This window comes from Planococcus citri, chromosome 4, assembly GCF_950023065.1.
Source record: "Planococcus citri chromosome 4, ihPlaCitr1.1, whole genome shotgun sequence".
Classification (NCBI taxonomy): domain Eukaryota; kingdom Metazoa; phylum Arthropoda; class Insecta; order Hemiptera; family Pseudococcidae; genus Planococcus; species Planococcus citri.
Window position 1 is genome coordinate 35,771,977 of NC_088680.1, and position 12,758 is coordinate 35,784,734.

General features: G+C 33.5%; 2 protein-coding genes across 3 annotated transcripts in view; both read right to left on the minus strand.

Annotated features, from left to right (window-relative positions):
* Positions 1–142: 142 nt before the first annotated feature.
* LOC135843563 (uncharacterized) lies at positions 143–4,511 on the minus strand. Its single transcript, XM_065361498.1, has 4 exons — positions 4,147–4,511; positions 3,730–4,056; positions 3,452–3,636; positions 143–3,385 (listed from the first exon to the last, which is right to left on the minus strand). Exons 1-4 carry the CDS (start codon positions 4,382–4,384, stop codon positions 2,930–2,932), a joined length of 1,206 nt encoding a protein of 401 aa, XP_065217570.1. The 5' UTR covers positions 4,385–4,511; the 3' UTR covers positions 143–2,929.
* A 1,215-nt stretch (positions 4,512–5,726) lies between these two features.
* The window catches only part of LOC135842721 (calsenilin-like), a 32,863-nt gene continuing 25,831 nt past the window's right edge, over positions 5,727–12,758 (minus strand). For both annotated transcript variants that reach the window (XM_065360312.1, XM_065360314.1), the window contains exon 7: positions 5,727–9,853. In XM_065360312.1, coding sequence (XP_065216384.1) covers positions 9,743–9,853 — 111 coding nt within the window. In that variant the 3' untranslated portion in view covers positions 5,727–9,742. The remainder of the gene's footprint in view (positions 9,854–12,758) is intronic.

Consider the following 12,758-nt stretch of genomic DNA (forward strand, 5'->3'; position numbering starts at 1 on the left):
AGCGCTGGTTTTTTTAAGTCTGTCATTCGAATCTTACATGATCGTAATTTTTGCTCAATTTTGTTGTTTAATAAGAATCAAATGAAATCTTTAAAAAAAAATAAAAATGTTCAGTGTTCTAATTTAAATAAAAATAAACCAATTTCAGAACTCATTTTATTATCTGAAACCGATAACAAACGAAAAATAAACATTTGGTGTTGATATAAAATTACAAAAATTATCAATCACTTCGATATAATTATAAATTTAGTCAGTTATGTTGGAATAGTAATGATCTAAATCTACGTGAACGTTGCATGCAAAATTGTTTTCATCTTGTAACATTGCCTTTAGCATTTGTTGCTCGGCTGTGGTAGGCATTTTCGCTGTCAGAATTTGGTTTCCTTTTTTTCGTAGTGGAATGAAACATATGAGTACCTTAGAGTCAAACCCAGAATTCTCCAAATTTTTGAAAAATGAGGTTATGATCGTTTTGGGTACAGTTAGTCGGTATGCATCGATTGCCATTCTCCGTTTTTACCAATCTGACATAATGACGCAGTCAGCGAGGTCCAAAGTACCGGGTCCGAGTCCAATTCCGAAAAAAGTCCAAAATTTTCAAAAATGAGATTATGGTTGTTTTGGGTACAGTTAGTAGGTACGCATCAATTGCCATTCTACATTTTACCCCATTCGATGCCATGATGGTGAGGGGGTCCAAAGTCCCGGGTTCGAGTCAAACTTTGAAAAAAATACTTCAAAAAAATTTTTTTTTTTATTCCAGTCGACTGTAAACAACCTTGAGATACTTTCAACAGACTTGAATCTAGAATTATTCCTCAATCCCTCATTTTATCATGTATTTTTGACATTTTTTTTGATTTTTTTACAGACTTGGAGTCAAAACCAGAATTCTCCAAAATGGTATCGTGAATTACTGCTATGGAAAGACTTGAAAAAAAATTTTTTTTTCGTCAATTTGATTGTTACCCAAAGCACTATTTATAGACGAGATTAGAAACCTGCTACTACTGATACCAACCTTCTAGCAGTTTTTTGTGTTTTTCTCAAAATGACGAAAAGTGGAGAATTCTGGGTTTGACTCTAAAGTACTCATATTTCTGTCTCGCATTTTACCGACTTTGCCGTGAAACGGAAAAGTAAGGTATTGTATTTGTCATGATGGTTGAGGATTTGGGTGGGGGTGGGTTTTCTTGACGTTTTGGAGTGTGCTGATCACGATAAGACATATGGCGCAAAACGAGATAAGTTTATATATATATTTATTTATATATTTATTTATATATAAGTTTATATATCAATTTATGTATAAATTTGTGTCACGCTGAACTCAAAAGCTCCGAACTTTAAGTCGAACCTGATGATGGCAAAATATTGCTTTGATACTGAACTAGAGAAATTTTTAATTTGGTCGAAATCGGTTCAGCCGTTTACGAGATATGAACGTTTAAGTGTGTTTCAACGTTATGGATAAGCAGAAATTTGTGTAAACCCTTATATCTCGCAAACGGCTCACCCCCAACAAACAGATGGGGTGGTTAGGGTGTGTAGGTTGCAGATTGGTACGCCGAAGGTCGGGTGTTCGAATCCCGCGCGAGTCAAGAGGAGAAAATTTTTTGTTGATTTTTTTGTTAATTTTTTTGTTAATTTTATCCGTCCAAAATTTTTTTGCCATAAAAAATCAAAATTTTTCAAAAATTTCTAGTGTAATTTTTGTTTTAACAAAAAACATTAAGTTTTTGGTAAATAGCCAGTAAATTTTGATAATTTTTTTTTTTTTTGTTAATTAATAGTAATTTTTAGTAAATAAAATGATTAGTTATTTTTGGTGAATTACTCGTAATTAAAGTTGGTTGAAAATTTTGGTAAATTGCTTGGGTAATTTTTGGTAAATTGGTAAAGTTTGGTAAATTGGTAAAAACCTTTGACAGTAAATTACTGGGGTAATTAAAATTCGGTAAAAAAATTGGTAAATTAGTGAGGAAATGTCTCGTAAATTACTGAGGTGAATGTTGGTAAATTGCTGGGGTAATTTTTGGTAAAATGGAAAATTGGTAAATTAATGGGTAATGTCTGGTAAATTACTGAGGTAAATGTTAGTAAATTGCTGGGTTAATTTTTGGTAAATTCGTAAATTTTGGTAAAGTGGTAAATTTTGGTAAATTGATAAAATTGGGTAAATTCGTAAATTTTGGTAAATTCGTAAATTTTGGTAAATTGGTAAATTTTGGTAAATTGGTAAATTTTGGTAAATTGGTAAACTTTAGTAAATCGGTAAATTTTGGTAAATTGGTAAATTTTAGTAAATTGGTAAATTTTGGTAAATTGGTAAATATTGGTAAAATGGTAAATTTTGGTAAATTGATAAATTTTGATAAATTCGTAAATTTTAGTAAATTGGTAAATTTTGGTAAATCGGTAAATTTTGGTATATCGGTAAATTTTGGTAAATTGGTAAATATTGGTAAATTGGTAAATTTTGGTAAATTGGTAAATTTCGGTAAATAGGTAAATTTTGGTAAATAGGTAAATTTCAGTAAATAGGTAAATTTCGGTAAATAGGTAAATTTTGGTAAATAGGTAAATTGGTAAATTTTGGTAAATTGGTAAATTTTGGTAAATAGCTAAATTTCGGTAAATTGGTAAATTTCGGTAATAATTTTGTTTTTTGTCAACAATTTTCCTGATATATTATTCCACTTGTAATATGACGGTTACGTCTTCATAAGTACGCTAATTTTTATTTGAAAATCAATTTCATAAAAGTGTAATATGATGGCTACTTATGATTGACTATTTTATTTTGTCGATGTTTTCGACTTTTCGTATTCATTAAATCGGTAAATTTGGGTACTTCCGCGCATTTTGATAAATTGGTAAATTTTTAAGTAATGTCTGGTAAATTACTGAGATAAATGTTGGTAAATTACTGGGGTATATTTAGAGCAAAGTCGGTTGATCTTGCGAACTGCGCAAGATGTTTTTTTTGTTTAGAATTTTTTCTAGGAACATCACCGTCAACTGGCGCAAATACAGTGTTGCTTATGCTTCCCATTTCCTTCTTCTTTATTTCTTTCAATTTCAACAATAAGGACGCAGCTTCGTTCAATTTTTTATCAAATTGAGGCCAATACTCGTCATCTTCGTCTATTACATCTTCGACTTCGTTAATTAATCCAGTAAGATAGTCGAGTTGATTTAGCGAGTTATCTCGTTTACTGGTATTCTTGGATGCCATTAACTTATGGAATTTTAAGCTGTGATGAAGGCCATCTTCTCTGGTAGCACTAGAAGCATCGTCATTGTCAGCTAACGGTAATTCAGTGACATTTTCAGCAACAGTTCGTGCTTGGGTAACATTATTCGTATCTCTGTTACTAACCTACACAATGAATTTTTTATAATACAATGGTGCACTATCGTTTCCAAATTGTCTAGCATTTCTTACCCACTCGTCAACGCTAGTTGTGTCATCTGTATGAAGTCGATGTCCTAAATTTATGTTGAAATTCAAAGCGATATTCTGTACATCTTTTCGAGTCAACAAATATAAACGATCGTTGGTACTGATATTTAGATTGTCACGAATGTTATCCAATATCGCGTCAATATGGACACCTTTACTTAATTTTCCTAAATATAACAAAAGAACCAACATCAATCCAGCAAGCAAGTATGCCACAATTTTAGAAACAAAAAAAGAACTTGACAAACGAAAGTATGTACCAGCTATTTCTGTTCTTTCCTCATCAGTTAAGCGTAAATGCGCTATTTCATCCGCATGACCATAATGAGTACTGTAGTAATTCACAGAAACCCTTTCACCATCGGAAGACGACGTAACTACAATTTCTGCCGGACAAAACGCTCCAATTTTACAGGAACCTTTCATTTTTAAATTTCTTTGTCCTTTTGATCTGCTTTTGAAAAATCCGGAACGAAAACAGTGAAAATGTTGCCTTATCGATTTATCGCTCAATGTCCGATCACTTCTGTTTTTTGAAAAATTAGAACGCGTAGCTTTTTCCTCGTTCTTTTTCCATTCCTGAAACTCTAAAAAATGTATTACTGAACGTAGTTATCATGTAGTGATATGAAAGAATAAGGTAAAGCAGTCAACGCAGAGCAGATGCAAATACTTGCCTTCAAAGCTACGAAATTCAATAGTTTCAAGCTTGATGGAGACATTATGTTCGTTCTCCAGATGACTTCGTAATAAACTCAATTTAGACCCAATAAATGAGCAGCCTGAACATTTAAATTTTGAATTTTCATTGGACTGATTATCAGTCGTTTCGCCATGAACACTACGTTGATGCCGAAGTAGAGATTTTCTATGCTCGTATGAACACCCGCAAACACCGCAAATAAACTTCTCCATTAGGTATTTTAATTACATAATTTCAATACAAATATATAAAGACAGCTTTTAGAAGTTTCACTCTCAGATCTCATATACTTTGGTGATAAAAAAAATAAATAAATATAGGAGATAATGAGATAAGAAACATGCTCATGAGATGAAATTTAGACAATAAAAAGAAAATACTCCGGGTGGCGAGCTAGTGGCCGGTGCCAGGGCGGTTCCTAGCCACAAGTATTTTATAGCGGTAAAATTTTTTTGAAACTTTGTCAGTTCCATTTCACAAAATTGAAAAATTGACGTTATTTACAGTGTTTTAGATGATAACTTTGATATATTTCTTGAATAATCTACATCCATGAAAACTTAACGCAGTCGGAATGCCAGAAATGGACTTCGTTGATTTCCAAATAAAAGTTCTTCGTAGCATCGACTGCAATAGTTTCCACCTCGAACAGAACAGTACCATCGATGGGCCATGTTTTAATTACTTGAAAAATTATATAACACGAGACAACTCTATCACCCAAAAAGAAGTGAATAGATATGTATCTAAGACGTTGTATTTATTATCAATGTGCTTTCCCTCTTCTTATCACTCACCTACTCACTCTCTGTATTCTTCTCTCAGGCACAAAAGTATTTTTTCAAACATTTCCTAGAATGGAAAAATCAACTCAAGAAATTCCAAAAACATAAGTGCATTCCTACATAAGAGTCAACGTTCAACGCTCAACCGGAAGAAGATGCTCGGTTATTGGCTGGAATCGTCAACCTAAACGCACAACGTCCAACCGAAACAAAATATTTTGAATTGGTTGAGAGTTGAGCGTTGAACGTTGAACGTTGTCGCTTATGTAGGCGTGCACTAATCCAATCAATGAAAAAATTCTAAAAAATTTTTATTCGACATTATTGTTTCCAATTTTCCTATTTAAGAAATGGTTCGAACCACATCTGGCCAATTAGTTGGAAAAATCTTGGTTTGAAGGGAGGGGGGAATAGTGTGGAGTGAAAAATTGGGAGAATTTCGCAGTCTCACCCCTTCCCCCCAATCACCCGCCATACGTCGCTTCGTCACAGTTTGTAAATAACGAAGCTGTAAAAAAAAAAATGAGCAATTAGGCTTTATGTTACACTTACACGTACATCCATTTGAACAGAAAACAAGTAAAAATTTAAATTCAAATCTGACTTGTAAGGCAGCCGGACTTTCGATGATAATATCCGATCGATGCTTCTTTCAACGCTCTAGAAACTTTCATTTCTCCTTCAGCAGCTATCACTTTAGCACGAGCTTCTCTGCTTGCTGATCGAATTTCGAATGTGCGCATTCGTGACATAATTCAGACGATTTAAAAAAGAAAAAAACAAAATAGTATATTTCGATACGTAGGTAGTACATAAATAGTAAGTAATAACACGAATAAATAAGAACTACATTTAAACGTTAACGGCATCGTACTCACATTTTTTTCTACATTTAATTCTAATAACAGCCAACTTTGCAAAATTTACAAGAAAAACGAGAACAAAAAGATATGTATAAATAAATTAACGTGAAATAGGTAGGTCAAAGATATCCGATAGGATAAGGCGAACGATTTGAAATGAATGTTGGTATCGTATGGGGATTGTAGAAATAGCCAATAGCCCTGGTACCTAAAGCATTAGCCACAGGTTTTTTTTTTTTTTGGCTAGGTACTGTTAATTTGGTTAGGTACTGTTAATTTTTTTTCTGTTCGTAGGTAACAAAATACTGACCTAATTCGTGACAACGACAGTACGTACAATCTACATACGATCAACTTTCAAAAAATTCGCAATTACCGACTAAGAAATCAGCGTACTTGATGCTGTAGGCCTCTAATAAGCTTTGAAAGTCAGCCCTGTAATCGTTCAAGTAACCACGCTTGATTCAGAAAAACTACCTTAACTAAACATACCTATAATTATGTATACTTAAGCACTAAGCAGTGCTTCCAGGTCATCGAAATTATAATTATAATTCCATACATTTCAGTAAAATAGGGAAATCCCTTCAAATCTGTACACTTTTTTTCCTCGAAAAACGCTTACAACACCTTCAAATTCGATGGCGAAAATGTGATTTTTTGACTGTTGGTTGCTCACTAAGTCAGGCCAATGTTTAGAAAACGTGATTTTTTTTTTGGAATTTTCCCTTTGAAAATGTTAATCGTGGTGAGTTTTTTTTAAACAAATTCAGTCAATGTGTCCATTTTGCATTTTCAAAACATGAAAAAAAACTGAAATTTTTTTTCGAATTTCATGACTCGTATTTAGACTTTTTCAAAATTAAAAAGAAGGTAAAATGAATTTTGAAATTTTTTACAAAGAATTAGGCTTCATTGATTTTGAAAATGAATTTGAAAAATTCAAAAGTAGAAACCTGGACTGAGATTTCTTTTTTTTACCAAGCTGAATCGAAAATTTGAGAGAAAAAAGTAAAATTATGCCAATTTTCAAATTTTTGATGTGCTTTTTTTTGGAACTGGAACCATTTGAAACAGTTTTTTGATCGTTGAAACTACCGGCAGAACACCAAAAGTGGAACTGGGGGAACGATTAGAGCAATTAAAACAGTTTGAATTTGTAAAAAGCTGAAAACCACTTTAAAACAATAACCTGAATGTCGCCGTTTGAAACCAGAAAAAAAAAACATTTCAAAAGTATGTACATTTGAAAATTTTTTGGGCACCAGAACCCAGAACCTACTCATTCTCAAAGGTCTCGAAAACCTCTTCCAATTCAAATTCAAAGGGTTTTCAACCCTGGTCAGAATCTTCTATTGGACACTTTTGCGCGTACATACTTATGTTAGTTCTCGCTGAAGCGAAAGTAGAATTTGAAAAAAAAAAAGAAAGTAGTAGGCGATGTTGGGTATCGTCGATTCTACTTGGTCCCAAAGTGATCTCAGTACACGAGATTCACCACACACGTAACGCGTAACAAAGCGAGAAAGTTGTAAGTAACATAAATGCCCCCCCTCCTCATTAGATACCCTCCTACAACGAATCCAGTCAAAACAGCAAGCAATTTATAATTGATTTTTGGATCAGCATTTTTTCTTCATTTTTAAAATGATTTTTATAGTGGCGATTTCAAAATACCTAATCTATTGTTGTAGCTAATTCCAAATGAATTTTCCACAATTATTTTGAATTTCAAATCAGTAATTGTTGAATTCAACTCTGATGATTTTTTGTAGTGAGAAAGGGGCAGAGCTATTAACTCGAAACAAACCCAAAACCGAAACTACTTGAAACCCGATTCAAATTTACAACCTTGAACAAAACCAAAACGCAACCCATTATATGAAGTAGTTTGACAGAACCTGAAAATAGAACTTTATGGAAAAACCTTGGTAAAAGCATCATAAGCCACTGAAAATCATGAAAAATGATGACATTTCCAGGAAATGCCATGACTTGAAATCTATTTTTTGCAGTAGGCAAGTTTTAGTTGATTTTTTTTTTTGTAATTTAAACGCCAGTTTTTCTGTAGGAAGTATAATTTCAAATCAATCCTATCACACGATTAAATTAATTTTTCAACGTGATTTCGAGTGGGAGATTGGCGATTGCAAATAAATTTCACTCTTCAATAGTAATTTTAGAATTTCACGATAGATTTAGTGCAAAATATTGCGTAATAAGCATGCTTAACTACGACCCTACATTCGTAGATATGTAGATGTAAGAGCAGCGGAGTTGTGTTAGCTGATCGAGTCGTATACGAGTAAGTATTTACGATACCCTACTACTGGCAAGTGGCGAGTTGAATTGCTCGTCTACGTTAGACGTAAGGCGTGCAACACTCGAGTTGCAAATAAGGTAAAAGGTTGCAGACTGGTCAACTACATACGTATGTAGTATTACTTAGCTTACTATTAACCTAAGGAGAAATTAGAATGGAAACATGAAAACAATATCTACCCGTGAAAGTAAGACATAACAATTCTAATGTAAAGATAAGCGTATTAAAAATGAATACTTGAAGTAAAAAATAAACACCTGGTAACAATAACATTACAAGTAACTGAGTAATTATAGGTATAGGTTTACCACATGTTTTCAAAAAAGAAAGAAACATTTAGAAAGAAAAAAATGATACGTTCGAATTAGAAGAGTAGGTAAGTAGAAGTACTACTGATAAATTAGCAAAAAAGAAGTAGGTACACCTACGTTGGTGTTGAGGAAGATGTCATTCGCACAAAGTTTTATATCGAGATCAGTGGACAGAACTCCCAGAAGCAATACAACGACATACATTCGTGAATTTCAATTTTTTAAATTATGTTTTCAAAAGTCAACACAAATTTTGCAAATAATTATGTCAAAACAATCCGTTTCATCTAATTAACCAGGTCAAATGACGAGATACATACAAAAAAAAATCTATCAGCGAAGCCTTAAAGAATACCCAATAACTATTTCGTACCTACTCCTATTGGAAATAAGTAGGGTTATGTACCTAAATACGTATCAATTCCTCTCGATTCGGTATTCCTAGAACGTATCATGCAATCACACGCTAATTATGCCTATAGCCTATTCTATCTGCACTCTGCAGTGAGGTTATCACGTACCTAAGTAGGTAATAATAAAATAGATAGGTAAATAAAATCGTAAAACATGGATAAAGAGTGATAAATGAAAAAAACAAACAAACAAAAGCTTATCTCGAGACTTTGGTAAATAATAACAAAATGAAAGAAATAGTTTACGAAAGGAAATGAAAAAATGAATGAAATGAAAATAAACAGATTACCTACTTATGTATGTACATACTTAGGTAATCTATTTATTTTCATTTTATTCTGGATGGATTGCTAGATTGGTAGGTAGGTATAGGTAAATTGGTAGACTTTCATACAATTTCATCTCAAATGAAAGGAACATCATTATAGAAGATAGCTAGACAGTTAGATGCGTATAAACATGGTAGGTACCCAGGTAGAAATTGGTAAATTGAACAAACAAACAAACAAAACAAATAAACAAATGAATAAACAAACGAGTTAGGTAATAAATTAATAAAATTTAGTAACAATGAAAAATCGCTGCCGCCAACTACCTACATATTTTTGAGGTAAAGATCGATTATCGCAGAAATACAAATACATGTAAATGTATTAATCGATTAGGCGATTAAGTTTTCGAAAGAATGGCGAGACCATGTTCTCGGTACCAAATGCCCAAGTGGTAAATAGGTATGTAGTAGATATATTATGTAGTGTACTGGTGGGTGGCAGGAGTAGAAGTATCGACATTTTATAATGTAGGTATTAGGACTAAGAACGCATTACGCATCCACAGGTCAGCGATAGGTCGATGATGACGAAAAATGTTACCCTCATAACACAGTGTCCAGTGTTTCCAGTGATCTGATGATTTGTTCATCTCGCAAACACCATTCGACCAATTCTTCAATAGTTACCACACCGTCGTTGTTTCGATCGATCAGCTGAAAGCAAACATAAACCTTAGGTACACGTACACATCTACATATCCAAATTCACTTTGCTATATCGATATTGAAAAATGAATACCGATGTTTTCAAGAACGAAAAATTGGAAGAATTGAGAAAATTCTGGTGACCCCCCCCCCCATAACTTGAGCAAAAAATTACTTCAAATACGAGAATTTAGCTCCTCTCTCCTTCAAAGCCTTCAAAAAGTGAAAAAGTTCTATTTATTGAATAAAAATGTTGAATTACTGCTAAAAAAAAAATTACTGCACCTGCTGATCATAAGTACATTGAATTTCTTCCGTTTTTATAATTTCATGTTAAAATATCGATAATCCCCGATGTGTCGATACTTTTTTGAAAGTATCGATATTTTAAAATCAGAATTATCAACACCACTAAATTTTTGCATTTCGAAGTCGCAATCAATGAATTGAGACCCCTCTTCCCCCTCTCTTCACCACCCAATTTCATTCGCAGGGTGTCTTAACAAAGTCGTCTTGCATATCTTGCCAATCCTGCTTTTATCCTGCTAGTCCTGCAATTGTCCTGCTTTCAGTGTTTTTTTTTTATCAGAATCAGAATGTCCCGCTTGTTTTTTAATTCGACTTGAAATTTACAAACAATTTTCATTTTAGTTATTTCTTGTCAAAATTCGTGAAAAATTCTCGTTTTTTGCCAAAAAAGTTCAAAAGTTTCACAAGTCTCACTTTTTCATGAATAAATCGAGCTTTTTCGACAAAAAACTGCGAAAAAGTATCATTTTTTGCTCATAATTGCCAAAAAAGTACCCACTGCTTTTTTCTATGCAATTGTCGAAGTCTTGCTTTTTCCCAAGAAGTGATAGAAATTGAATGAAAATTTCAAAGTCTCGCTTTTCTCAGAAGAATTTGCCAAAACTGTTTTTTTTTTCAATCGAAATTGCGAAAAAAATTCTGTTTTTATTGCCAGCAATGCTACTTTTTGTTAAAATTTTCAAATTCTTGATAATTTCAGACAAAAATTCTCAGTTTTTACCAAAATTGCTAAAGTTTTTCCTTAAGTCTCTATTTTGCTTCGAATTGCCAAAAAAATATCACTTTTTCACCGATACCTAATTTTCAAAAAATCTTGCTTTTTTCTAAAATACTACACGTACCTAAGTCTTGCTTTTTGCGAAAAATAGTCAAAAATTCTGGTTTAAAAAAAATCATTAAAATTAGTGTTTTTTGAAAAAATTTCAAGGCCCCACTTGTTCTATTAATTCTGTTGAAGTCACGTTTTTAGTCATGAAATTGCCAAAAGCTCTTTCATTCGCTAAAATAGTCAAGTCTCGCTTTTTGCCAAAAATAGCCAAAAAGTCTCTTTTTTGTGACTTTTTTATGCATTATATTGTTTTGCTGTTGTTTTCCTTTTTTTTAGTTGGGTTTAATCTTTTTTTTGGGGGGGGGGGGAATTGAGTACGAGATTTGTGAAAATATTTTTAACAACCTCCCTCCCCCCCTCCTGACAAAGAATGTGAACGGAAAAATTTGGGTGTAAAATTTCAGCTCTTCTCCTCCCCCTCTCCCCTCTGAAAAAAAATCATGCGAGTGTTTGCAGAATGCTTCACCAAGGAAAATTGAAATGGTAAAAGTATTTTCTCATTGAGTTGAATTTCAAAATGCAGGATAGCTACAATATGGGTGTCAAAATATTTTTTTTTTGAGTCACAGATTCCGAATTTGAAAGCTATTTTTCACAACCTTGTCCACAAATTGGAGCCAAAATTGAAGGAGGGGGGTTCGAAAATTTTGGATGATTACGATATGGCTGTCAAAATATAGGTTTTTTTTTTAGTCTCTGATTTCGAATTCCAAAGTATTTTTGACCCCCGACTTGTTGGCATTTGTCACCCCAGTTTTGGTGCAATTTGCGATCAAGGTCTAAAAATTTTGAAATTTGGCATCAGCGACTCAGAAAACCTACATTTTAACATGTCTTTCATCATTCATAAGAACCCTGCATTTTGAAATTTAACCCCCCCCCTCCCTAATTTTTGGGGTCCATTTTGGAGTCAAGGTTGAAATATGCTTTCGAATTCAGCATCAGTAATTCAAAAAACCAATATTTTGACATCAATATTGCAATTACTCGAAATTTTCAAATTTTAACCCTCTCCCCCCTCCTCCTCCTCCTTCCATTCATTTTTGGCTCAATCTGGGACGGAGTTGAAAATGAGTACAAAAATTGAAATCAGCAGGAAAACTGACTTGAGAATCTGAAAATTTCATTTTTTTCAAGTTTTATTTGAGCGCCAGCATTCATCCACTCATTTCTTACCGCAACCAAGCAATTTTGAATTGAATCTTTAAGGTGCAGCGGCACCTGCACCGTGCCTTTTGTTTGATTCGAAATTGGAATGCGACTAGCAAGTGTGGTCGAGTGCATTTACAGTTCGGTAATGTCCTTATCGTCCTTAATAAATTGGTACAGTACCTAAACGATCGATTGAATCGTACTACAGAACCTGCAACGTTAACTATGTGTGTAAGTACTGTGTAGGTATAACACAGTCGGAGCCCCCGCTCGTGCCCATTGCCCAGTCTTCTCCGTCCATAAATTTTATCGTTGGCGGAACTTGAAAAAAATAAAGCGCATCATCTAGTATATCTACAGTTCTACGCACGTCTATTTGTTATTCGTCTCGCGTAGTCTAATGTGGAGTGGACATTTTCAACGAGACACACGGCACGTGGTACTTTCGTAAAAGTTGGCAGTGTTGCGACGTAGCATGGCCTGGCCTAGCCCGGCCCGCTTCCTAAAAGTAGGCTATCTGAGAATTCTAAAACAATTTTCCACCTGACTTCGATTTCGAAAAAGAAAGAAGAAGAAAAAAGTTTTCCCACGTTTTTAGTCTTTTTTTCTCACTAACGTAAGAGC

Coding starts and splice junctions, on each gene's coding strand:
- LOC135843563 (XM_065361498.1), bottom strand. CDS start 4,384: ATGGAGAAGTTTATTTGCGGTGTTTGCGGGTGTTCATACGAGCATAGA. Junction 4,057..4,146: donor TGAATTTCGTAGCTTTGAAG/GCAAGTATTTGC, acceptor TACATTTTTTAG/AGTTTCAGGAATGGAAAAAG. Junction 3,637..3,729: donor GGAAAGAACAGAAATAGCTG/GTACATACTTTC, acceptor TGTTATATTTAG/GAAAATTAAGTAAAGGTGTC.